The sequence below is a fragment of the Panthera pardus genome, unplaced genomic scaffold (assembly GCF_024362965.1).
Source record: "Panthera pardus isolate Hobbes unplaced genomic scaffold, ASM2436296v1 HiC_scaffold_7, whole genome shotgun sequence".
Classification (NCBI taxonomy): Eukaryota; Metazoa; Chordata; class Mammalia; order Carnivora; family Felidae; genus Panthera; species Panthera pardus.
Genome location: NW_026527002.1, coordinates 40,157,740 through 40,183,697, shown reverse-complemented (window position 1 = coordinate 40,183,697; position 25,958 = coordinate 40,157,740). Strand labels below are relative to the sequence as shown.

Genomic DNA, 25,958 nt, shown 5'->3' with positions numbered 1-25,958 from the left:
GAATTTCTTTTAGTTTCTTTTTATAAGGAAGAACTTTCCCTCATGAATTCTTCGGTTACTCTGAAATACAGTTCATATAAGGAACTGTAAGATGAAATTTGATTCTTTCCCTTTATTAATGTTCAGGGTAATGAATCAGTGCCCCAGCAACTTTCAAAAGTAATCAATGAGGAATTTTTAAAAATATTATTACAAATCCTAGATTAAGAAAAGAGAACCCATGTCTCAAATTAAAAAGGAAGATGTTAAATACTTTCATACCGCTTCTCTTTTAAGATTCATATTCATTTCTTCCATATTAGTATCTGCATGCCCATGTACTGATCTACCATGAATGTAATATCCAAAACATTTGTGGGATAACAGAAACACTGATATCTATAAAAAGAGAAGAGAGGAACTATTAGCAGCTCATTGAGAAAACAATGAAAAGTAAGTTTTTCTTAAAATTGCTTTCTTTCTCTCAAAATAAAGAGGGTTGAATTCTCGGAAAATATATAAACAGGACAATAGAGTAATAAAGGATAATTAAGTAATTTTTTTTAAAGTACACAGAAATGAGATTGAAGATATTTTCCAAGAAAGGAAGAAATAGGATTGATATATGAAAACTTTTCAGGGACTCTGCTGAATGAATTATTTGGTAGCATAAGGAATTCATAATTAAGAAACTGCACATGAAGAAGAAGAAACTAAGGCAGTAAACATTAGCTTGTAGCTCATTATAACTATCTCCGGAATTAACAATCAGTGGGAAATTGGACTAAAAAATCCAATCATACCAAATCACTTTTAAAGCCTCTCTTAATGTACTCATGACCTTTAAAAAGGGAAAAATAACAGTCTCAAGATAAAGTTAGAAAGTACTTACATTGCTCATACAGCATAAATCCACAAACTGTCGAATTTTATCTTCTATAAATCTCTCATAAAAGACAGCAAAGAACATGATCTGAAACATTAAGCCAAGTTCATACTTATTAGGTTTTAAAATTTAATTTTCTTTTATAGCCACAGTATAGTATCTTAAGAAAAAAGAAGGTCCACCCAAGAACACACTGGCCTCTGAATGGTTCCTGTGGGATAAAATCCTACTTATCATTTCTGATTCTTCTGTCAAAGAAAGTAGGTTTTGGAATTGTATTAAGATTCATTGAGGGAGCCTATTTTGCATTTTAAAACCTTTTCTGTATCATTAAAACAAGACAGGACAAACGTGGGGGAAGAAAAAGAAGGGCTTTAAAAAATTTAGCATAAACCAACGTATTAGTGGCCAGATTTATGTTTGGTTCTGCAATCCTGCTCATCTCCTAAGTTCCAAAGCCATTAGAAAACATGCTGCTTTTCAAATTAATCTTCCCTGACAGAGTAGCACATAAAAAACATATATCAAGTATTCTATTTCAACTGCGGATACTGCATTAAATATTCGAATGGAATGGTTTCAACTGTTTTCTTAGCTTTAATAACAATACTGGAAAAGGAAATTATTTTATAAATCAAAAGAGAAAAGTTTATGTCGTAGACCTACTTAGATGTATGTCAGAGAAAGAGAACATTTCCTAACCACCCAGTTGAAAGTTGGCCCCTGTTCCTAACTTCCACCCACCTCTCCTCCACTTACTCCCTATCTCATCTCCCAATGCCCTTCACAGCATTTGCCACAATCTGTAGCTTGTTCTTGTTAAGCATATCCTTGAGCCCAGCACAGAGCCTAGTACAGAAATGTACTCAGATATTGAATGAATAAATAAATGAATCTACAGCAGCTGATTACTGAACACACTTCCCTAACATTCTATATATGTCTTGTTTTAAATCCCTTTAAAGGACTTGAAAAACAGCAACTTTCAAAGTTTAAAAACTAAAGGATACCACTTAAAAGTTGAAGAAGCTGGGTTTAGGGAAATAAAAGGAGTAAATAATAAGCTTAACATTATGAGAATCAAAAACACTTTTTATGAACAAATTTGTGGAACGGTAACAGGTTTTTAAAGGGACTCTTAACAATACTTGAGGAATAAACACTGATAACCCACGGAGAGTAATACTCCTACCAGAATGAAAGCAGAGTGAGAAACAAAGAATGAGGTGAGATGGTGGTGCCTGAGATGACTAGTTTCTGCCCCACCAATCCTTCCCGCTTTCTCCTTAGTGACAGAACCCTCTTTGGAGCGGGCACACTGGTGCCCAGCTGAAAGACACCAGTGCAGGAAGGTGTGGCCATCTGTCTAAGTTCTGGCCGAGGAAATGCTGAACAGCACTTCTGGAAAGGCTCTTAGAGAAGAGAGGGTGAGCTGTTCCCCCTGACTCCTTCCACAAGGTGACCTTAGAGAGGGAAGTTCTGAGTGGCAGAGCTTCTGGGTCCTGGCGGCAGCATGGAGCCGCCCTGCGTTGCACATCTCCATTCTTCTTTCTCATGATACAGGTCACTTTTACTTCAGCCATTGCCATTTTGGTTTTTTGTTGTTGTTGTACTTAACCAAATATGAAAAGGTTCAGATGGTATTCCTTTAAATTCTCTACATCCAGATGAATCCAATCTACTCAGAAAAATGTATACTTATATATCTTTAAAATGACTTTTCTTCCTATTATATTGATGATAAATATCAAACCCCATTCTCTTTTGATCCTATCTCATTTCAAATTCTAATGTGTTTGGCTTTCTTTTCTTAATTGTTTTTAGTGTTTATTAATATTTTGAGAGAGAGGGAACAGAGCATGAGTTGGGGAGGGGCAGAGAGAGAGGGAAACAGAATTGGAAGCAGGCTTCAGGCTTTGAGCTGTCAGCACAGAGCCTGATGTGGGGCTCGAACCCACAAAATATGAGGTCAGGACCTGAGCCAAAATTGGATGTCCAACCGACTGAGCCACCCAGGCACCCCTGACTTTCTTTTCTGATTATTAAGCCATCTCTCACTGGATCTATCCCTGTAGCTTCTAGTTTAAATAAGTCTCACCAATTTAAAATAAATGTAAATTTTCAGAGTCTATTCTCAGGTTACAGAATGCCACCTGGATCCAATTCTATAGGAATTTTTGGATTTTAATCCCAAACCATGATTTAAAAATAGCCTGTTTTGCCAGGCTGGAGAAAGTTTAACGCGGTGTGTCTAAAGGTCCATGTTCATTTGCTGACTTAAAGAAATTTTTAATCAAACAGGTTCTTTCCATTCATGGGAGTGTCTAGAAGCAAGAGAAAGAAGTGCAGATATTGGAGTCAGGTGCTTTAGTTCATGCTGCTTTCTCTTCTTCATCTTTTTTTTTTTTTTTTTTTTTTTTTTTTTTTTTTAAGGTCTAAGAAGATAAGGGAAGTGAGCATAGAAAAGATCCTCTGCTAGAGCCACAGGACCTGAGGCCAAGATTTATTTTTAGTTTCAGTTTTCTCAATAAATATTTCAACAAAAATTTCACAAGGGGTACTGGCAATCTGAATGAGATTTAATGATATATAAATAAATGTAAACACTCAGTTGCATTTAAAAAAAAAAAAAAAAGAAAAGAAATATTAAAAGCAGCTTAGCAGGGCCCCTGGGTGGCTCAGTTGGTTGAGCGTCTGACTTCGGCTCAGGTCATGATCTCGTGGTCTGTGAGTCCGAGCCCTGTGTCGGGCTCTGTGCTGACAGCTCAGAGCCTGGAGCCTGTTTCGGATTCTGTGTCTCCCTCTCTCTGACCCTCCCCCACTCGTGCTCTGTCTCTCTTTCTCTGTCAAAAATAAGTAAACTTTAAAAAAAATAATAAATAAAAGTAGCTTAGCTATCCCTATAGTTTATATAAACTAAACACAAAGTCCGTCCTCTGACTAGAAAGCTGCAGGTCTGAAAGACCCTTTGGAGCCCACTGGGTTGGCTCTGACATCAGAGGTTCAAATTCCAGTTCTGTCGATCTCTAACTGCATGACTTTAGCAAACTATTTAGCCTTTCTGCGCCCCAGTGTCCTCATCTATAAAATGAGGATACTAATAGAAACTATCTCTGAGGGCTACTATAAAGATTAAGTTAATATTTACAATGCAATTAATTACCACAGGGCCTGGATCATAACACAATGTGAGCTATTAGCTATTGTTGTTTCCACTGTTACCTTATTTCTGCTGTAGAAACCAAGATTGTGGTCAATATTTGAAGATAATTAGTATGTAAACAGAGTTATAAATAAGGAAAGGCAATGTTGCTAAAAAGTATGATCTGTTGTTACCTGTAAACTTCCAATGACTAGCCAAAGAGCAGTAGATACTGCGTATCTTAAAATGCGGCTATAGGGAGCTATATAGCTAGTTGGGCTTCTGGAAAGACTAGAGGATGAGTCCATTAATGCTAAGTTCTTGAATCCTACAACCTGAAGTAAAAAAAAAAGAAAAATTTAAACAGACATGGATAAAGAAAACAGCTCTACTATGAAAATGAGACACTCTTCCCTACCCTTACTTTAAAAAACTAAAATATTTATAAAAGTTTGTACAAACATTAGAAAATCTAGGTTAAAAATAATTATCCAGGAGTTTTCATTACAAAACAAAATATTTAGTTAGTTCATTTGGAAATCTCTTCAATATGACTAAGGGCCAGATATAACCTTATTATCACACACTGACAAAATTAAAAAATTTCTGTCAAGAAGAATGAAACTTTACTCAGTAAACAGCAATGAACAACTAGCATTTCACACATTTTTAACATATGCCAGGCACTATGCAAAATACTTCTTATACTTTTCAACAGTGGTTTTTGCAAATGTTTTTTTGCAAAATGTCTTTTGAAGGAGGTACCTTCTGTGATAAAAGGAAGCCATAGCTGAGTAAGTATAGTCTGTACATTATACTCCTGTCCATGCCTTCCATTCTCATTGAATAAAGGTTCTGGTAAGTTTTTTTTTTTTTTTAATTTTTTTTAAACATTTATTTATTATCGAGACAGAGAGACACAGAGTGTGAGCAGAGGAGGGGTAGACACAGAATCCGAAGCAGGCTCCAGGCTCCAAGTTGTCAGCACAGAGCCCGACGCGGGGCTCGAACTCACAAACTGTGAGATCATGACCTGAGCTGAAGTCAGTCGCCCAACCAACTGAGCCACCCAGGTGCCCTGGTTCTGGTAAGTTTTACAGTAAAGAAATCTACATGACTTTATTGAATCCAATGCTTTCCAAATGTGCTCATCTAAAAAAATTCTTTTTCATATAACACCTTTTAAAGCTCTATAGAACACTCTTAACAAACAAAACTATAGATGAATTTTTGAAAAATCATTCATATGCCTTAGAAATACATATATTTTCCCAGCTTAAAAAAGGAAAGAAAGGGAAAGGAAGAAAAGAAGGAAAAAGGAAGGCAGACAGACATGAGTTAGTAATTCATATCTAACTTTATTTAAGCAGCTAATTCCTGAGAAAAATCTATTAGCCACATAAATGGTTTTCATAGTTCAGTCTCCTATTCAGTACTGAATACTTCCTTTAATAATTCCAACCAGATCCATGAAATAGCTGCAAAGGCATCATAAGCATCACCCATTCTCTGTGCATAGTGCAGCTCTCAGCACTGAACGTAGCCCACAGCAAGCATTTAATGATAATTGGTTGAAAAACTTCACCTATAATAGTGGTTCTGATGCAGAATTCTAATTCTAGTAAGAATGTGACTGAGAAAGAAAAGTTTTTTGTTTTTGTTTTTTTTTTCAAAACACAGATAACTAGACCTCAGAGCTACTGAATCAAACATAATCTCTAGGGGTGAGGCCAGGAACAGATATTTTGCAAAAGCTTCCCAGGGGATTTTGATACAAACCAGTAGTTTAAAAACGGCTCCTGGGGCACCTGGGTGGCTCAGTCGGTTAAGTGTCTGACTTCAGCTCAGGTCATGATCTCGCAGTTCGTGAGTTTGAGCCCCATGTCAGGCTCTGTGCTGACAGCTCAGATTCTAGAGCTTGCTTCGAATTCTGTGTCTCTCTCCCTCTCTCTCTGCCCCTCCCCTGCTCATGATCTTTCTCTCTCAAAAATAAACAAAACAAAATAAACTGCTCCTTACCTAGAGTAATCAAACTGAAAGAGACAGAGTAGAATGGCAATCGTCAGGGGCTGGGGAAGGGGTATGGGAAGTTGTTGTTTAATGAGTACAGAATTTCAGGTGTGCAAGATGAAAAGAGTCTTAGGGGCTGGTGACCCAACAAGATGAATGTACCTAATGAGACTGAACTGCACAATGAAAAATGGTTAAGATGATAAATTTCATGTTATGTGCATTTTTTTTTTTAAATTTTTATTTTAGAGAGACAGAGAGATAGTGAGCAGAGGAGAGGGGCAGAGGGAGAAGGAATCTTAAGCAGGCTCCATGCGCAGCACAGAACCCGAAGCAGGTCTCGATCCCACAACCCTGGGATCATGACCTGAGCTAAAATCAAGAGTCAGACACTCAACAGACTGAGCCACCCAGGCGATTTTTTGTTTTGTTTTACATGTTATGTGTATTTTAACAAAGTTTTTAAAAGCCACTCTTTGTAATGGCTTGATAACTTTAGAAAACTTTAGAAGACTTCCACTGATGTGAAAGTGTAGCTGGAAAAAAAATGTAGCTGGAATTACATGAAATTAATATATATGAGGCACACAGAAGTCACACACAATTACAAAAGTTCATACCTCCAAAAAAAAGAGGACAGTAAGTATTTGGAAGAGTGGATTAATTTTTCTCACAGTTTGAATTTCATTCCATTCATTTGCTACAAAATATGTTCTCCATATGCTCACAGGAACCATGGCACTGCGAACACCGCCCTCACCTGGTCAGAGAGAGAAAATAAGTAAGAGGGTTTCATCTTTGTTCTGAAAAAGCAGCAAAAGCATTTTGGTACAATGGTTATTTCAGTTACCTTCAACAGCTTTCAGAACCTTTCCTTTAGGTCGCTCCCAGTCAATAAAGAATATATCTATGGTAATCTGGGACATAAGCTTATGCAAAAATTGCAGAGCCTGAAAATGACAAACAAAACATTTGAAATGTATCCATGGGGCACATGGTGGCTCAGTTGGTTATGCGGCTGACTTCAGCTCAGATCACAATCTCATGGTTTGTGAGTTCGAGCCCCATGTTGCAATCTATGGTAACAGCTCAGAGCCTGGAGACTGCTTCAGATTTTGTGTCTCCCTTTCTCTCTGTTCCCTGCCCCCCACACTGTCTCTCTTTTTCTCTCTCAAAAATAATATGTAACATTTAAAAAAACCTGCCTATGAAAATAATGATTTTTTTAAGAAACAAATATACTTAATCACAAGAATATACAATACACAATGACAAAGTTATAATCATTATGGGATCACTAGAAGCTCATCAAGTAACATGGAATTAACAAATCCACAAAATTTTTATACATTTGCCCTCCTTTCTTCTTTCTTTAAAATAGGGATATGAAAAAAGTAGACATACTACCTTCTCCTCATACAGAAGCCATGCATAATTGACTCTCTTTCCCTAGGTTTCCAAAAGCACACTATTTTCTAGATCATCTGATTTCTTTATGAGTAAAGGTATTTTTCAACTGTAATTTGCTGTCTTAAAGTTTTAAGATGCCTTTACTGTCTATTTCTGGTATTGAGATTGCTAATTTTTAAAAATGTGTTGTTGAAACACATCTTTTTCATTTTAACGTAAGTAATATGTTTAATCTGGGGCGTTCTTCCTAGTAGAAGCATTGTTTATCAAAGAATACAAGTGTTAAGTATGACATGATTCCTTCATTCAAGAAGCTCACAGATCAGTGGGAAAAGCAGACACTAATAATCATAGTACAATGGGATGAGATCTACCACAACCATGTTAGACAGCTTTCCATACATTGATAGAACAATGAAATAGGGAAAGGAGACGTCATGAGAAGAGGAGGAAAGTAATATGGAGACAGAGAAAAGAAATTCTAGATTTCAGCACTTTATCCAAGGTGGTACCTTTTATTGTCCACTAAAGAGATAAAATTCATGCCTAAAGGTATTGTGAATGCACCATCAGACTTCAAAAAGAAAAGTCATATAATTAAATATCACTTTATCAAATTAATATAATTTGTATTAATTCAAAAATACGTATGGCTTCTTAACAAAATTATTTAAGTCAGTTTTTCAGAATGAACTACCTATTATAAATAAAAGTAGACTTTCTTGGTAAAATAAAATAATTCGTGCTTCTTTTTTTTTTCTTTTAATATTTATTTATCTTTAAGAGACAGAAAGAGAGAGCACACAATACACGAGGGAGAGACAGAGGGAGAGGAGAGAGAGAATCCCAAGCAGACTCCACACTGCCAGCTTGGAGCCTGACACAGGGCTTGATCCCACAAACCACGAGAGCTGAACTGAAGCTAAGAGTTGAACGTTTAACCAACTGAACCACCCAGGAGCCCCTTAAGTATTTTAAAAAAGACTGATTAGAGGGGCAGCTGGGTGGCTTAGTTGGTTAAATGTCTGACTCTTGGTTTCGCCTCAGGTCATGATCTCACAGTTCACGGGATCAAGCCCTGCATCAGGCTCCAAGCACTGATGGAAAGAAGCATGCTTGGGATTCTCTCTCTCCCTCTCTCTCTTTGCCACTCCCTGACTCTTTCTCTCAAATTAAAAAAAAAAAAAAAGAAAAGAATAAATAATAAATTAAAAATAAAATCAAACTAAATTTGGAGCACCTGGCTGGCTCAGTGGGAAGAGCAGGCAACTCTTGATCTCAGGGTTGTGAGGTCGAGCTCCATGTTGGGTGTAGAGATTACTTAAATAAACAAAACTTTAAAAAATAAAAATAAACAAAAAAAGTAAAATCACACTAAATTTTACACCAAAGATTTTGAAAGCATTTTAAAGACTTATGAGTTTATTAGCAGGTTTTTTAAATTCAGGAACCTGTCCTTTAAAACTTACCTTCAGAGCAAAAGCACATCCCACATAAGTAACAAGACGTTCTTCCTGAGCTGGCACTGGTAGCAAAACAGAGATAGATTTCTGTGCCTACGATATAAATTACACTGTTAAATATGACCATACAGGGTTTTTAAGAAGCACAATTTATAAACCAAAGAAAGCATAAAAGAGGTAGGTGGTGATACTCAGTAAATACCATATTCAAGAAATCGGGAGTTCATCACTTGCCTCACTCAATTCTCTTGATCAGAAATATCCCCAAATAAAGATAGTTCCTCTATAAAGACAGCCTCAGTTATTCAGGTATGAACATTTAGGTTAAATTGAGAAACTCACGTACTTTGAAGAAAATAAGCCAATATAGACCTGTTCCCACAGTGATGATGAAGAAAACATTGGCCAGATCACCAGCATAGTACACCAAGAATTTCATAACTGTCTGCAATTTAAAAAGAGAATTATAGCGGTTATAGACTCAATCTATTTATACTATCACTTTTAGTAGCCTATTTTCTACCCAGTTTCTCAAGTTTAAAGCCTGTTTCATGTGTCTATAGATTATTCAGTTATAAAGCCCAACTGGGGACACCTCCTGGGTTCCTTTGAATCTGTACCTTTCAGTCCATTACCAACATTGTCTTACTCAACCCGGCTTATCTTTTTACTATCTAAGAAAGTTACATTGCTTCCTAATTCTCTCCTAGTTTGGAGCCCTTTACCCCAATCAGTCCTTCATACTACCACCAGAGTTAGCTTTCTAAAATCTAAATTGGAAAAATAAAATGTAAATTGGATTGTGTCACTCCTTTTCCTAAAAATGTACAATGACTCTTCACTATAAATTCCAGACCCATAAGGTCCTTCACAACCTAGACCAAAATGGACTTTTTAAACTTCATATGCCAGTTCCAACCACTCCATGATTAACTTGCATTTGAATTATTTTGTGGAATGAAATGGGCATTGCTTATTGTTCCATCAAATATTCTTTCTTCTCTGTGGCAAACTCTCATGAGCTCTGAAAGTAGAGACCCAATCTGTCTTTGCTCACTATCACATCCCAGCACCTGGTAGTGTTCTTGGCAATCAGAAAGTAGGTCCTCAGTGACTATCTGTGGAATGCTCAGATAACCCAACCCACCCTAAAGTTCACTTCTCTGGAAAGCCTTTCTTAACTATTCCAAACAGTAAACCAAGCACCTCTCCTCTGATTCGTTGGCACACTGGCTTTGGTGTCGGGAAGATGTATCGGTACAAACAAGTTACTATGTTGCCTTTCTCAGGTAACTCATCAGCAAAATGGAAATAAATACCACCTATTACTGAGTTGTAAAAAATTAAATGAGTAGAAAATTTATTTCACTTCTGCCACAATTTCATTCCGTGTAAAATGGGAATGATAATAATAGTATCTAATCTCATAGAACTATTGTGAGGATTAAATAAATTATATAAATAAAGCTTTAAAAAAGTGCCTAGCATACATTCAATAAATGTTAGATAAAAATAAAAACAAAGGTAAATTAAAAACGACTATATGAGATGTAAAACTATAAAGTTAATAGAATAAAACCTGGGAGGATATCTTTGTGATCTTGAGATTGGGAAGGTTTTCCTAAAAAATATTCCAGAGGCACATGAAAAACTAATCAATGTGACAATATCAAAATTAAGAGTCTCTGTTAAACAAAGTAACACATAGATAAAGATAATAGATGGGTCATATTTGGAGGACATATTTCAACATCAAAAACCAAAAGGGGATTCATATTTAGAAAATACAAAGAACTACTTTAAATCAACGAGAAAAACTGGAAACCAAATAGAAAAATTGGCAAGGGATATAAACAGGCAGTTTACAAAAAGGGAAACCAAAATGATTAATAAAGTCTATGAAAAGCAGAGAAATGAAAATGAAATCAACAATGACGTACTACTTGCACTGCCAGATTGGCAATAAATGGAAACGCTGGAAAATACCAAGCGTTGGTGAGGATGTGTGGAAATAAGAACAGCACTGCGGGTGGGAGTGTGGACCGGCACACAGCAATGTGGGAGGAAAATGCGGTGTGCACACACCTCTTCTGGTTATATACCCCAGGGAAAGAAGGCAGTGTTTTACTCATTCTCCAGCTGTATCTTAAAAGAAAGACACAAAATAGTCAAAAGATGAAAATATACTTTAAAAACTCCTGAGATCATACCTGTAAATCAATCATGGGACTCCCAATGCGCCTCTTCCACCCTGCTGTCTTCAAAAGAGATGATAAAACAGCCAGCCCACCCAAAACGCCTAAAGCAATCTAAAAAAACACAACATTTTGGAATATATGTAATTTCCCTCATCAATGTTCAAATATGCAAATAGAGTAAAGAAATGCTAAAAAAAAATGGTGGATAGAGGCCAAGTTGAAGGAACTCTTAATGGCCAAATCTAGGACAATTTGACCAAGAAGATAGATAGTAATGAATTATAATCATTAGAATAAAATAAATATACAGGAATCTATACTGATTTAAAGAAATGACTGAATAGGGGCACCTGGGTGGCTCAGTCAGTTAAGCGTCCGACTTCGGCTCAGGTCACGATCTCATGGTTTGTGAGTTTGAGTCCCGCGTCAGGCTCTGCACTGACAGCTCAGAGCCTGGAGCCAGCTTCAGATTCTGTGTCTCCCTCTCTCTCTCTCTGCCCCTCCCCTGTTCATGCTCTATCTCTGTCTCCAAAATAAATAAAACATTAAAAAAAAATTTTTTTTAAAGAAATCATTGAATAAATAAATCCATGTGGGCAAAGGGACAACTTCTTCTAGAATTCCATTTAACAAACATAGAAGAAATGAAAAATAGAAAAAAAAATAAAATAAAAAAAAGAGAAAAATCACCATCAGGCAGATGTCACGGTAATACTTTTTATAGATAAGAATCATCACTAGATACTAAAATCAGAGACCAAAAGGATAATGAGAAGCAGGATATTTGCATCCTCTCAAACTCTCTCTCCACAAGATACTTATTAATTACAAACAGAAAAATACTATTTGGAGAACTCTGCATACAGCACCTTAGACATATGATCCAAGTTAACATCATCAGTAATAAGACATCCTGACATCATGTACCTTCTGATATGATGCACTGAGAAGGGCACAACATCATATCTGTAGTATCTGTATCAAAACTTGATTTAATTATGAGAAAATATCAGACAACCCCAACTGAAGGTCAAAATAAATAACCAGTACTCTTCATAAGTGTTGGGATGGGGTCATGAAAGACAAAGAAAAATTGAGGAACTGTCACAGATTAAAGGAGACTAAGGAGACATGATCACCAAAAGCAAAAGCAATTTGGGTCCTAAACCAAAAAAAAAGGATAGTGAGAGGCGCCTGAGTGCCTCCATTGGTTAAGTGTCCGACTTCAGCTCAGGTCACGATCTCACGGTTCGCGAGTTCGAGCCCCGTGTAAGACTCTGTGCTGACAGCTCAGAGACTGGAGCCTGATTCAGATTCTGTGTCTCCCTCTCTCTGCCCCTCCCTCGTTCACACTCTGTCTCTCTCTCTCTCTCTCAAAAATAAATAAACATTAAAAAAAAAATTAAAAAAAAAGGATAGTGAAAAAACTTATGAAATTCAAAGGATATGCAGATCAGTTAATAGGATTACATCAATATTAATGCCCTTATTATGATCACTGTACTATGGTTATGTAACAGGTGAACATTAGGGGAGGCTGGGTGAAGGATCTATTGCAGAACTATTTTGACAACTCCCTTGTGTACTTAAACATTTTTTAATTAAGAAATATACTGTAAATATTTTAACAAGTTAAAACAAACTCACATCTGTCTGGACTTGTGCTTCTCCTTGATTCATTTCATATTTGACTGAGAAAGAAACCTGAAATTTAAAACAAAGTAAATTAGCCATACTGAAATTATGTAACACAAACCTACTTTTACTATAAAGATATATTTGTTGTAGAAATGCCTATTTTTAATCTATCAGTATTTTTAGAGTTGACCTTTATTTATATATAAGTGGAAATACTCTGAGGAATTGTTCATGCTGCTTTAAATATACCTTTTGAACACACATTGAAGAAAGAGGGGTTCATTAACAGCAGTCAAACCAAACTAATGATATTTCATTTTCTGATAGGTGTCTGTAACTGAGGAATGTGACAAATCTTGTATAGCAAGAATTTAGCAACTAGCTAAACAATCACACCTTAGAAGGCATTAATCAAAGGGCCGAACAAGAATCTTAGGGATACCACTATATTAAGAGACAAGAAGAGAAAGAGAAACCAGTAAAGGGTAGAGAAACAGGACTGTGAGAGGCAGAAGAGGCGAGATACCGAAGTCTTACCAAGATAACAGAATAGAGGTTCAAGAATATGTCTGGAAATACAATGTCAAATATTGTATGTCAGGTTAAAGAAATAAAGCTAGTGTATGTGGAATTCATTGGTGACCTTTAAGAAAGAGGTTTTCAAAGACACAAAATGGCAAGAGCTAGACTGCAAATGATGAAAGAGTAAATGGCTGGAAAATCAAGGAAAGATATATGATAGCAAGCTAAAAAGCTGGCAGAACTAAGGAAAGATTTTATTGTTTGGTTGTTTTACTGTATTTAAGATGGGAGGACTTGATAGTTGTTATAGGCAAAGGAAAGGGGCCAGCAGAGAAGCTGGCTGAATAAGGGAAGAGCGGTGAAACAGGATGCTGGAGAAAGTACTACACACAAGCACACGTAGAAAATTAAGTAAGGAGGAAGGGCACTCTGTTCGTAAAAATCGGAGCAAGAGACAGGAAGGATAATGAAACAGAGATTCTGAAGTATTACAGAGGAAAACTGAGGGCATTCATCTGAGGGCAAATCTGAGGGATGCTCTTGATCTCCTCAGAAAATGTGAGGAAAAGTTATTTGCTGTTGGTGAGAGAGCAAAGACGTAGCTGAATGCTTCACTAATGTAGAATTTTTGCAACACCTCTCATGAAAAATTAAGAAATGATGAAAGAACTGTACATTCTATACTTAGAAGGAATCTGAGGTGGACTTCATCGGTATAGTTTCATGATTCTCGCAATTCTTTTTGTATCTATTATTTTCCAATTTATCAAGACTTACTTTGGAATATTTTAAGCAAATAAAAAGATTGTTAAAGAAAAGACCCAGAAGTGTTTTATCTTAAAATAAATATACTCTTGGTTACCCAGGAAATTTTATTTTTTTTTTAATTTTTAAAATTTATTTATTTTGAGAGAGAAAGAGAGAGACAGACACAGAGAGACAGACAGAGAATCTCAAGCAGGCTCCATGCTGCCAGCACAGAGCCTGACGCAGGGCTCCACTTGGGGCTCAACACAGAGCTTATCCGACTGAGCCACCCAGGTGGTGTTCCTAACCAGGAAATTTTAAACCAGGCAGCCTTGTTGTTACTAAGTGAGTTTCTGGATTTTCCTCTCCTCTTGTTATGGTGCATATGAGCTCAGGCAATGGAAACTAATTTTAACGTCCAATTTGGTCATACAAATGAGGAGGTAAAATCTTTCAGAGAAGAGTTATGTTATGTGCCTACTTTTTCTTTAATGGAAGCCTGAATCTAGCAGCAGCTGAGTACAAATACAATATAGAAGCCAAAAGTAGCCAAAATTCAGAAAAGTAAAATAGTAGAAATTAAAAGCTATTAGTGAGGTTTGGAGGTAGGGAATGCTTAAATACCTCTCATGTTTCCAGACGGGGAAGGGAATGGCCACTTAATCTCTCTGAGGAAAAAGTATAGAAGGATTACCTCTGGTTTTGGTCTCTATATCTCTATCATGTACCACTCCTCAAAGCAGAGATGCTTTATCTGACTACTCGTGAGGTTGGGAGGAGGAACTGAGCCTTCTCCAGGCTCACTCTCTAGCGTAGCCTGTCTTCAGAGTGTACGAGGTCTCTACTCCATTCACAGGCCCTTCCAGGCAAGGGAGGCCTTTAGTTCTGCAGTTAACTTTGAGTTGGGGAAATAGTAGGAAGCCAACCTGGCTGCAGGTCCAAACTATTCTCTACTTCCCTTTAGCACTACTAGTTATAAACTACTGATGATTTGAATCTTTCTACCTGTCAAAGTGCATTTTCATCAAGTGAGCAAACCTGATGAGAAGAGGAACACATATGCCTGCTGAAAAGTTCGAGTCTCTGCTTTTATTAGCCAAGGAAACAATATCTTAGTGCGAGCAAGTTGGCAAAAAGGACAGAGACAGACACTGCATATTTCAGGATACCCTGGGATCCTGAACAGGGATGCCCAACTGCATCCCTGGTGATGGTGTCTAGATAAAAACTTAATTCTTGCTTTTTTACTTGAACAATCTGTAAAGAACTCACCTTTACCGTTAGTAGTAAAAAGTAATTAACACTTGACTATATTTAGTGCAGTATTTTTTTTAAAACTTAAAAAAGAACTAATAACCTTTGACCATAATGTAAACTGCATCAGTATTACATTAACACATACAGAGCCACTGAATAGCATGGCACTCACCTTCACAGACTGGCTGTTGGGATCTTTGATATCAATGTCGCTGTAGGCAATGGTAATTAAGGGAGGGTAAATGTTTCCATTTTTTGTGTTGGGCACAAGGTAGATGCTGTTTATAAGAAAATACATTTTTAGTTATAAATATATCTAAGTCCTTAAACATACAGCTGACTTACTGTTGTTGTTGTTTTAGTGTAATATGGATAGTCTTGGTGATCTCAGAATCAACCAGTTAATAAGGACTAGGGTCAAACAAACTAATGGTAACAACATAAGCTATCTTAAGTAGTCAAAACTTTAATATTAAAATATACCGTCTGAGACAAATTAGAAACTGTTTGCGATCTAGGTCCTATGAAGTTTACAAGTGAAATCACTGAAGTACTATGAACCATCTTTGAGGAACAGTCAAAAGTGAAGTGTTAAACGAAGCCTAGGAAAAGACAGATAACACCATAATTTTCAAAGGAGAAAGATGAATTCTTAACAAAATAATGCATGTCATATCTCGTACTGTTTATAGTACATAGTGGAACATATTTTGCTGAATTCAATGCATGAATATAGTTTGTAAATTCAAAGTGCCAAATGCTAGGGGCCAGCGTGGTTTTACCACAATCAGGTTAGGCCTGACTAGGTCCAATTTCATTTTTACCAGTGATACTACATTAGTAGATTGAGGGGATGCTAAAAAACACAGTATATTTGGACTTCAGCAAGATACATGATAAAGCTTCTATACTGCCTGTATCTCATAAGATTGCTATGAAAAGCAGAATGAAATAACAATGAAAAAATGTATGTGGATATTGAAGTGCTTCAAAGTGCCAGACTCATGTAAAATGACGGTGTTGATTCTTGCCAGTGTAGTCAATGTACACATCGAAAAATATTAGAGTGGGTGAGGTGCCTGGGTGGCTCAGTCAGTTAAGTGTCTGTCCAACTTGAGCTCAGGTCATGATCGCGCAGTTCAAGAGTTCAAGCCCCACGGTGGATTCTGTGCTGACTGTGCAGAGCCTGGAGCCTGCTTCGAATTCTGTCTCCCTCTCTCTGTCCCTGCCCGGTCCGTGCTCTCTCTCCCTCTCTCTCTCAAAAATAAATAAACATTAAAAAATACATATATCAGAGTGGGGAAAGTCAGTTATGATCTAGAGGTAGGAATCTCACACTTAAAAACAGAGAAATAAGGGCTACAAGGCACTATTCTAAGGTAGGATCATCATTAAGATTTCCTAGGAAGAGGGAGGTGTTGATAGTTAATCTGGGCCAAGGCAGTAGCTATGAAAGGAAATGAAAACCCAGGGGCCTACCCATTAAACCACTGGGCAGGCTCCTTCTCACATTCCCATTTCAGCCCACTGCTATTCAGTTCCCCTCCGCCTCCCAACCCATTCTAATTCAGCAGGGCTAGAGTGTGCATTCTGACAAAACTCCTCAGGTTCTTCAACAGAATTCTCCCCCTGGAGCTCCTCACTTCTACTGGTGTATATACCAGTCTACACAGATATCTAAAAATCTCTATGTATTGCTGCAATTCAGTTGTCCTTATTGTTTTCATCTGATGATTACTAGTAAACACTTTCATTATCACATTTTCCCATACACTCCAACCTTAATTTAGTACAACAGATGTTTGCTTACCTCAGTGATATTTGGGTAGCAATTCGAGTTAATCTTGGCTGACTTCCTAAGTCATTTTCCCGTCCACTTAGTGCATCCACTAAGAAAATGCGCCGAGTCAGAAGCCACTTGCCGGGGCTACTGTCTTTTATCATAAAAAGAAAAGAAAAAGATGGCATTAAAAAATACCTTGGTTCTCAAGGAGAAGTTACAAAATAAATTTAAAACACAGAATTATACATTGTGTTTTAGATAAAATGATTGCACAAACAGCTATTGCTGCAAGAAATTCTTGGTAATAGCTTTCCTGACTTCACTTGAATGTCTTCTGATTGTTTGGACTTTCATCAGTTTGGAAGGATTTTCCCTGCAAATTACCTGAATAAGAATTTTATAATATGAGGACAAAATAAATGAACTTGTCTGAAAAGCAGCTTGAGAACAGCTTGAAGAAGCCCCAATTTACATGTTAGCAATAATATTTAATTTCTTAACAGTAGGCCTCATATGTTTGGCAGAAATTTCTAAATATATCAGCAGTCTTATTGTTTTACTTCTTGGCAGACTATCTAAAACCATATAATAAGAGAAAACCCATGACCTTTTTTATAACCCATGGTTTATTAAATTATCATGAAGGTTGACTTATTTATTGGTTTTCAGCTCAGAGAGAGAATGGTATATATGGATGTCTTACCTCGGTTTACAAATATTTTATTGTGCTGAAGATTTAGGTTTAACACAGGCACAGCCCAAACATACTGGTGTTGATTTTCATCAGTATATTCAAGGTACACATCATAAAATATAGGAGAGGGAAAGTCGGTTAAGATCTTAGAAATAGGAATCTCACACTGGAAAATAAAAAATAAAAGCAATGAAAATTAGAAAGCATATTTAATCTTTCAAAGTGTTCTTTGGGGGCGCCTGGGTGGCTCAGTCGGTTGACTATCTGACTTCGGCTCAGGTCATGGTCTCGCGGTTCATGGGTTCGAGCCCCGCGTCATCCGTGCTGACAGCTCAGAGCCTGGAGGCTGCTTCGTATTCTGTGTCTCCCTCTCTCTGCCCCTCACTACTCATACTCTTTCCAAAATAAAAATAAACGTAAAAGAAAAGTGTTTTTTAAGCTTTTAAAATATCTTTAAACTATCTTTTTAATATGCATTCCCATGAACCTTCCAAAACGTGAATACTTCAATATGATTCTTTTTAAGGATCAAAAGAACTAAAAGTAAAGAACTGCTTGGTTCTTATTCTACAACACAGCTGGAGAAGGTATGCCTTTGTTCTCAACATTAAGTGTACATCAGTGAAAAAGTTTAAAAACTACTGTCCTATGGAATGAGGTCTTAATTCTTTCTCCTGACATACAGTGTAGTTTAAGATTTGGCTTCCCTTAACAGAACCAGGCTTATCTCCCACTGCTCCCTACCAGTCTATGGTCCATTCATACCAACCTAATGCAGTTCCTAAATATGCTATGCTATTCTATGTCTCTCTGACATCACCAATGTTGCTGCCTGATATTCCCTTCCCCACTGTGTTTCCTGGCAAACTCATATTCACTCTACAAGACTAAATATCACTCATTCTGAGAAGCCTTCCAGTACCTCCCCAGGAACTGCTGATGACTCCTCTTTTGTGTCAATATGGTACTTTGTACACACCGCATTCTACATTCTTTGCGATTCTTTGTCTACATAGTATTTTCTCTATTAGGCTGTGAGCTACTTCAGAGGCAGCCCAGTTCAATGGAAAAAAACATGGTTTTTAAGTTTAACAGAACACCAGTTCCACAATTTACCTGCTACAAGACCTTAAGTCAATTACTTAATCTCACTGAGCACCATTTCCTCATCTATGAATGATATGTATAATAATGATACGTATCTCACATAGTTATTTCATGGATCAAATGAGATGACAAAATGCTGAGCATCCAGCAGCAGGCATTTAACTAGTGTTGATTCTCCTTGTTCATAGTAGACACATAGTAACATTCCTTTTTTTTTTTTTTTTTTTGATAACATAAGTCATTTATAATAAAAGTAAATTCATGTTCATGATAGAGGTTTGGAAACTATTACTACTTTGTTTATTTCTGAGAGAGAGAGACAGACAGAGCATGAGCAGGGGAAGAACAGAGACAGAGGGAGACACAGAATCCAAAGCAGGCTCCAGGCTCCGAGCTGTCAGCACAGAGCCTGATGTGGGGCTTGAACTCACGAACCGTGAGATCATGGCCTGAGTCAAAGTCAAGACGCTTAATCGACTGAGCCACCCAGGTGCCCCTGAGGTTTGGAAAATAATAAAATCAATCAATCAATCAATCAATCAATCAATCAATCACCTGCAATCCCACTATCCAGAGATAACCACTATTAAAAATGTTTATTGTCTTGCAATCTGTTTTCCATGATAGTTTTCATTGTAGTTTTAACAAAAGTGGAATCACAGTTTTGTTCTATGGTGTATGTATATGCATTTTATCAAGAAGTATTTCTGTAGACAAGTGAATGTCTGTCTTTCAGAAGTTTAATGGCTCGTAACATTCCTTTATACCATACTGTAAATACTGTAATTTCAAAATGGGTTACTAAAGGAAGGAACTGTCAGGGAGGGTAGAAGGGAGAAAAGTATGGAAGGAAAGACAGAGGCATTTTTATTTATTAACTGGGGGGGTAGAGAGAGGAGGGAGTAACATTTTTATTAGTCACTAAAAATAATATTTTCGCTTTATTTGAAAATGCTCAGAAGAAAATATCATTTTATATGCCTAAAAGTAAATAAATAATAATTATGAAAATCTAATATTATATGATTTTAAACTCTATAGATGACAAGGTAAGACTTTCCACACCCAAATAATAAAAAACTATATCAGTCAGTGAAATTATTCACTACTATTAAAAGCATTTTGAAAATTCAAAGATCATCCCAATATTGCTGATGTGAAATGAAGTTAAAATATAGACTAGTATAGTCCAAACTTACGTTTTGGTGATAGGTTGTTCCAAAAGAATAAGCAGCATTCAGTCTTGTCTCTGTGTCTGGACAAAGCTAGAGCAAAACAATACAAATGGTAAATATCTCAGAATAATGTTTTATTTGCTTATAGTCAAGAATTCTTAAACCCCTACTTCTTAAAGTAGTTTTAAGAAATTCCCATTTAAAACACAATAAAAAAAATCAACGTAGCCATGCAAGTTAATCTAGTAAACATCTAGTCTTTTCCTTATCTTTGCTGGGGCAAAAATAAGGCACATTAGGTAGGAATTCTTTAGCTAGAAGTATGCTCACCTGTAAAACACCTCCTTCTAATGTCTGCCACTTGAGAAAATTTCCTCTTACATCATAGGAAGCAGCAATAAACTTCAGTTTTCTATTCTGATTAAATAAAAACAAGAATAAAATGTTACATACTCTAGAAGCAATGCAGTATTCTATTGAGAAATGTTCATTACTGACTGATCCTTTCTTTTTCCAGAGATCAAATATCAAATTCAACTGTCTTTACTTTGAAGCAAAATTAATCTAAGTATCTTTATAATTAAACACACCTAAAATAAATGAACTGTTTTTTTTTGCATTAAAACTATTATCCCAGAATTGAGAGGCAATGCCAGTGACAAGTAACTTCCTTCAAAACTGTTAAGTATGTGTGTGTGTGTTTGTGTAGAAGAGTGGGGGGTGAGCAGGGACAAGAATAATCTATTCCATCATTCTAGAAGGTTAAAAAGCTGAAGGTAAAAATTTTGACCTTAGCACAAAAATTTATGCTAAGGAAATGGCATAGAGTTCCAGTCAGTCTTTGGAAGCAGTTCTTAAAAATGTAGAGACAGAGGAGGACAGAGTTTGTTTGGCATTTGGTGATGAAAACTACTTTCCCAGTCCTCCACGTACTACTTACTGCCACAACCACATAATCCAGAGGTATCCATACACTCAGTAAGGCTGCTAAACTCTGTATTGTTTAATTCCTATGAACAGCTGATATTTTGGTTTAGTTTAGTAATTAAATTTTTAGAAAAAAACCTAAGGAAGCAAGAATTACGACTAATTATAAATTTTAAATTATAAATCAAAATACAGTTGTTCTCTAATAATCTAATAACTTATACCTGGTTTTCCCCTTTAAAACTGAAATTTGTAGGAAGAGGTATGGTACTGAGTACTTGAGGTGCTAATCCTAGCTGGTCTCCATAGAAGAGCCATGGAAGATTCCGTCTCCTACAAATAATTACAATTGTTTTAGTAACACGGTACCAATATATCTTATTACTAATATTTGTGAAAGTAACTGCATTGAATTTGGTCAAAATGACAGTTCATCAGGGTATCTTTACCAAAATGAAATAGAATGAACAGTGCGCAGTCCAGTATTTTCAAAGATAAACTGAAACAGTCGGCATGCATCAAAAGTGACAGAGTCATAAGAATTCATGTTCATCACACACATATTTCCGAGAGCTTGGCAAGATGTTAGATTGGCATACACCTACGAGAGAACCATGTAAAGGTAACCAGGCAAAGAAATGTAACATGGACTTTAATACTTTAAGCAAAAGCTGATATAAAAATTATGTTTGTACCTAGTCTACAAATTCTTTTTGGCAGTATTCTTTTGCTCTTTAATATCTTTCCTCTATTTTAAGTAGAAAAGAACTTTCCACTTGAATAATGTGTACATTTTAACTGTAAATTACAGGTGAACATATAAAGATGAGCAGTTGAAAAAAGAACTAACTAAAAACATAGCATGACATTTAAAAAATTATTAGGTAAAATAATTATATTTGAAAGAATACTATTTGTTGAGTTTGCCACTCAAACTTCTCAGTTTCCCTATCAGGAAGAGGCAGCTCTATTTTTTATAGTTGATTCAAGTCAAACATTTCAGTGATCTTCTTTCTCTCCCTTCCCATACCCATACCCAGCTCATCAGTAAATCCTATTGCCTCACTCTTCAAGTGTATCTAGAAGCTGAACTTCTCTCAGACCCAGGCTACCACTCTTGTTCATGGGTCCGCCATCTCCCACTTGGGTTACTGTAATACTCTCCCGACTGGTCTCCCTGCTTCTGTCTTGCTTCAGCAAAATCTATTCTCCATGCTAGTGATCCTTTCAAAATCTGAAGTTCAGTCACTATCTTCCTGTGCACAAAATCCTTCTAATCCCCCTTGCAATAAACTCTAGGTCCTCACTGTAGCCACTCCCTTCACCTCCAAATTCACCTCTCCACTTGCCCTTACTTACTTACCCTGCTCTAGCCACTCTAGCCTCCTTCCTGTTTCTTTTTTTTTTTTTTTTTAAAAAGGTGATTTTTTTTTTTAAATTTTTTTTTAACGTTTATTTATTTTTGAGACAGAGAGAGACAGAGCATGAATGGGGGAGGGTCAGAGACAGGGAGACACATAATCTGAAACAGGCTCCAGGCTCTGAGCTGTCAGCACAGAGCCCGACGCGGGGCTCGAACTCACAGACCGCGAGATCATGACCTGAGCTGAAGTCGGACGCTTAATGGCCCGAGCCACCCAGGCGCCCCACTTCCTGTTTCTCAAACACGAACACATCAGAGAACTGCTTTGGAATCTCTGTACTTGCTGTGGTCTCTATTTAGAACACTCTTTCCCTGGATATTTACACTCTCACTTCCTTCAGGACTTTGTTCAAATATCACTCACAGAGATATGTATCCCAACCACCCTGTATAAAATAGTACCCCTTCCACTCTCTATGCTCTTTATCCTGGTTTATTTGTCTTATAGCACTTAGCACCACCTGCATTTACTTAGAATATAATTCCATGAGGGATTTTTTTCCTGTCTTTTTCTGAAATACATAACCTGATTTGAGAACAGGGCCTGGCACACAGGTCAATAATTAATATTTAAGAAATGACAGTATGAATCACTTTCCTCTAACACTCCATTCTAGCTGAACAAGCTTGAAGACATTCAATTTGTGTATAATGAAATGTGAAATGAAAAACATTTTCTTTGTGTATTTTCTTTCCACTAGAAATGGCTTATTTTTCTTATAGAATATGACCAAGGAGATATATCTAGAAGATATATCTTAGAAGATTTTTATTATCTGGGGAAAAAATGGTGGTGGGACAATTCTGTAAAATGAAATAAAATTATTTAAAAACAACTTAAACTTACCCAACAAGCAGCTGCTGATGACTGCAAATACTTTGCAAACCATTCTGAAGTGAAAGACATGCCCTGCTCACAAAAAGATAAGTTTTAGTTTTAAGTTCAAATGAAGATTCCTTATGTACACTGCTAAGAAAATATTAACATGCATATTTTCCAATGGGAAATGACTACTAGCACTTTCTCAATGTTATTAGAAAATAGTTTTAATGAGGATATAAGAGTTAATTATAACCAAACTCAGTTATCACAAAGAGGGACTGCATTACAAAATCATGTCACTTAGGCAAAAGATAAAAGGAAACAGTGTGTCTATAATCCAAAAAAACTATTACACTCATTTTACTAATACAAGAAACAAAGAACAAGATGGCAAAAAAAAATAAAAGAAAAACTAGGTATTGATTTAGCATTTCACTGCCAACACATGCTGATTTAGGATTATTATACTGTATTAAATTTGCAAGTAATAAAAAAGAAACATTTATGAATGATTTCTAAGCAACAGGAAATTGGGGATATACAGAGTAACTGACATATAAAATCTCTAGAGTGGCGATTCTCAAATAATGATGGGCATCAGAGTCACCTGTGGAATTTCCAAAGAACAGAAAATGCCTGACTGCATTCCAAATCAATCTCCAGGAGACCAAGGCACGCATGTGCTCTGAAAGCTGCAGATATAAATCTCTGGCTAAGAACCACTGCTTTAGAGCTTATCTGCACATCTTGCTAAAAAATGACACACTAAGAAACACCATTCAGAGGCATGGACAGAGAGGAGATAAAGCCAAATTATATGGAACATGGCATCATAGCTATCAAAAAAATCTAAAGTAAAATTCTAAGTCACTATTTTCATCTCGTCAAGTAGCAATTCTCCCTTTTAAAAATTCTCCCTTTTAAAGAAAAACATCACCTTTGCATACAGGATTGAAGAACACATTAAAAAAAAAAACAACTAGTAAAAATGGAAAGCAAAGACAACAGTGTTTGGAAATTCATGTAAAATAAACCCACAGACAATTCCAGTGACAATGTTAAAGCTACATGATCCTTTCATAAAATACTATCCACACATTTTAACCCAGGAATTTAGAAACACTTGGGACATATATCATAAGGAAATAATCTCTCTAAAAGGAAAAACATATCTGTGCATAAAATGATTGATAGCAATATTATTAATAACAGAAAACCTAAATATTCAAAGGGGAGTGTTAGGTAACTATTAAAAATTATATTGGTTGAGCCTGGAACATGGTATAGAGAAACCAAGAAGGTGCAAAAAGACTGATGGAGACACGTCAAAATAACATAGGAACTGTCTTAAAGTGAAGCCAGAAGACAATTTGAACTTTGGAAAAAAAAAAAAAAACACAGTAAAAAATTATAGCACATTGAATAAAGATTTCATGAGTTCAAAGTGAAAAAAAAGTATAGAGAGAAAGGAAAGCACTCTTTACAGAAGACTGCTAGCTACTAAATGTAAAGGAAATAATAGAATTGTGAAATTATCTTGAAATGACCGATTTAAAACTTGATTCAGGCAAGGTTGGTTCATCAGTGGCCACTAAAATGGATATTTACAAAGTCGCAAAGTAAAATCTCAGACTGACTTATTAATCACAGTACCTTTACAATGAAGAGAAGTGGCAGATCCCACCGTGACCAGATAATCAAATTTAGCATCACCAGGAACTAGACAACCTAACATGTGCTCTTTGTTATGATGCAATGGATATACACAATACCTACATCATATTCTTGTGAAAAGATGTTTCACTGAATCTAATCATGAGAAAACAATCAGAAAAATCCAGATTGTGGGACACTCTACAAGAGACCTGGCCTGGATTCTGCATTTCAATTCTATAAAAGTCAAAAAAGCAAAAAAACTGCAAACCCACAAAAGCAAAATTCAGCAGGGTCTAGATTAAAGAAAACTAAAAGACTAATTACATTGTGGGATCCTTAAATGAATCCTTGGATTCTTGCCTCCTCTCTCCCTGCACCCACAAAAAGGGAGGCATAAAGGACATTAGTGGAACACAGGGTAAATTTAGATATGAACAGTATATCAGACAATTTTATTATCTTAGTTTCTTTGCTGTGAAGCCAGGAAAACCCCCTTGTTCTTAGGGGCTATATAATATGATATTTAGGAGTGAAGTGTCACAAGTCTACAACTTATTTTCAAGTGACTCTGAAAAAAAATGTGTGTGTGTATGCATGCATTTTACATATATACAGAATTATAAAGCAAATGCAGCAAAACAATAATTGGTTAACCTAAGTGAAAGATATATGTATAGTCCTGGTCTTGTACTTTTTTTAAAGTTTATTTATTTTGAGAGAGAGTGCACAAGTGAGCAGGGAAGGGCAGAGAGAGGAAGACAGAGAATCCCAATCAGGCTCCATGCTGTCAGCACAGAGCCCAGTGTGGGGTTCGAACCCACGAACTGTGAGAACATGACCTGAGCTGAAATCAAGAGTTGGATGCTCAAAACTGACTGAGCCACCCAGGCACATTCCTGGACTTATATTTTTAACTTTTCTGTAATTTTGAAATTTTCAAAAAAAAAGTTGAGAAAAACACAAAGCCAAGATGCTAGATCACTATTACTATCTTTGGGGACAGACAATGGGAACACACTGACCCGTATATATGGAAACTCTTTACTGATTGGCAGGTACATTCCTAGAGTAGGATTAAATGCTCTCATAAAATTATACAAAATTAATTATGTTCCAAT

At 36.3% G+C, this 25,958-nt stretch overlaps 1 protein-coding gene across 4 annotated transcripts in view; it reads right to left on the bottom strand.

Moving 5' to 3' along the window:
• TMEM67 (transmembrane protein 67) overlaps positions 1 to 25,958 on the bottom strand; it is a 69,870-nt gene that overhangs the window by 15,022 nt on the left and 28,890 nt on the right. For all 4 annotated transcript variants that reach the window (XR_002081115.2, XM_019453463.2, XM_019453461.2 and 1 more), the window contains 17 exons: positions 23,209 to 23,271; positions 21,388 to 21,539; positions 21,163 to 21,271; positions 20,342 to 20,428; positions 20,036 to 20,101; positions 17,739 to 17,895; positions 17,063 to 17,186; positions 15,425 to 15,530; positions 12,736 to 12,792; positions 11,101 to 11,199; positions 9,237 to 9,335; positions 8,897 to 8,983; positions 6,868 to 6,967; positions 6,638 to 6,777; positions 4,202 to 4,342; positions 872 to 952; positions 262 to 378 (listed from right to left, as the gene is read on the bottom strand). Coding sequence is in view for 3 of the 4 variants with exons in the window: in XM_019453463.2 (XP_019309008.2) it covers positions 262 to 378; positions 872 to 952; positions 4,202 to 4,342; positions 6,638 to 6,777; positions 6,868 to 6,967; positions 8,897 to 8,983; positions 9,237 to 9,335; positions 11,101 to 11,199; positions 12,736 to 12,792; positions 15,425 to 15,530; positions 17,063 to 17,186; positions 17,739 to 17,895; positions 20,036 to 20,101; positions 20,342 to 20,428; positions 21,163 to 21,271; positions 21,388 to 21,539; positions 23,209 to 23,271 (1,785 nt within the window). In the remaining variant the exon portion in view is untranslated. The remainder of the gene's footprint in view (positions 1 to 261; positions 379 to 871; positions 953 to 4,201; positions 4,343 to 6,637; positions 6,778 to 6,867; positions 6,968 to 8,896; positions 8,984 to 9,236; positions 9,336 to 11,100; positions 11,200 to 12,735; positions 12,793 to 15,424; positions 15,531 to 17,062; positions 17,187 to 17,738; positions 17,896 to 20,035; positions 20,102 to 20,341; positions 20,429 to 21,162; positions 21,272 to 21,387; positions 21,540 to 23,208; positions 23,272 to 25,958) is intronic.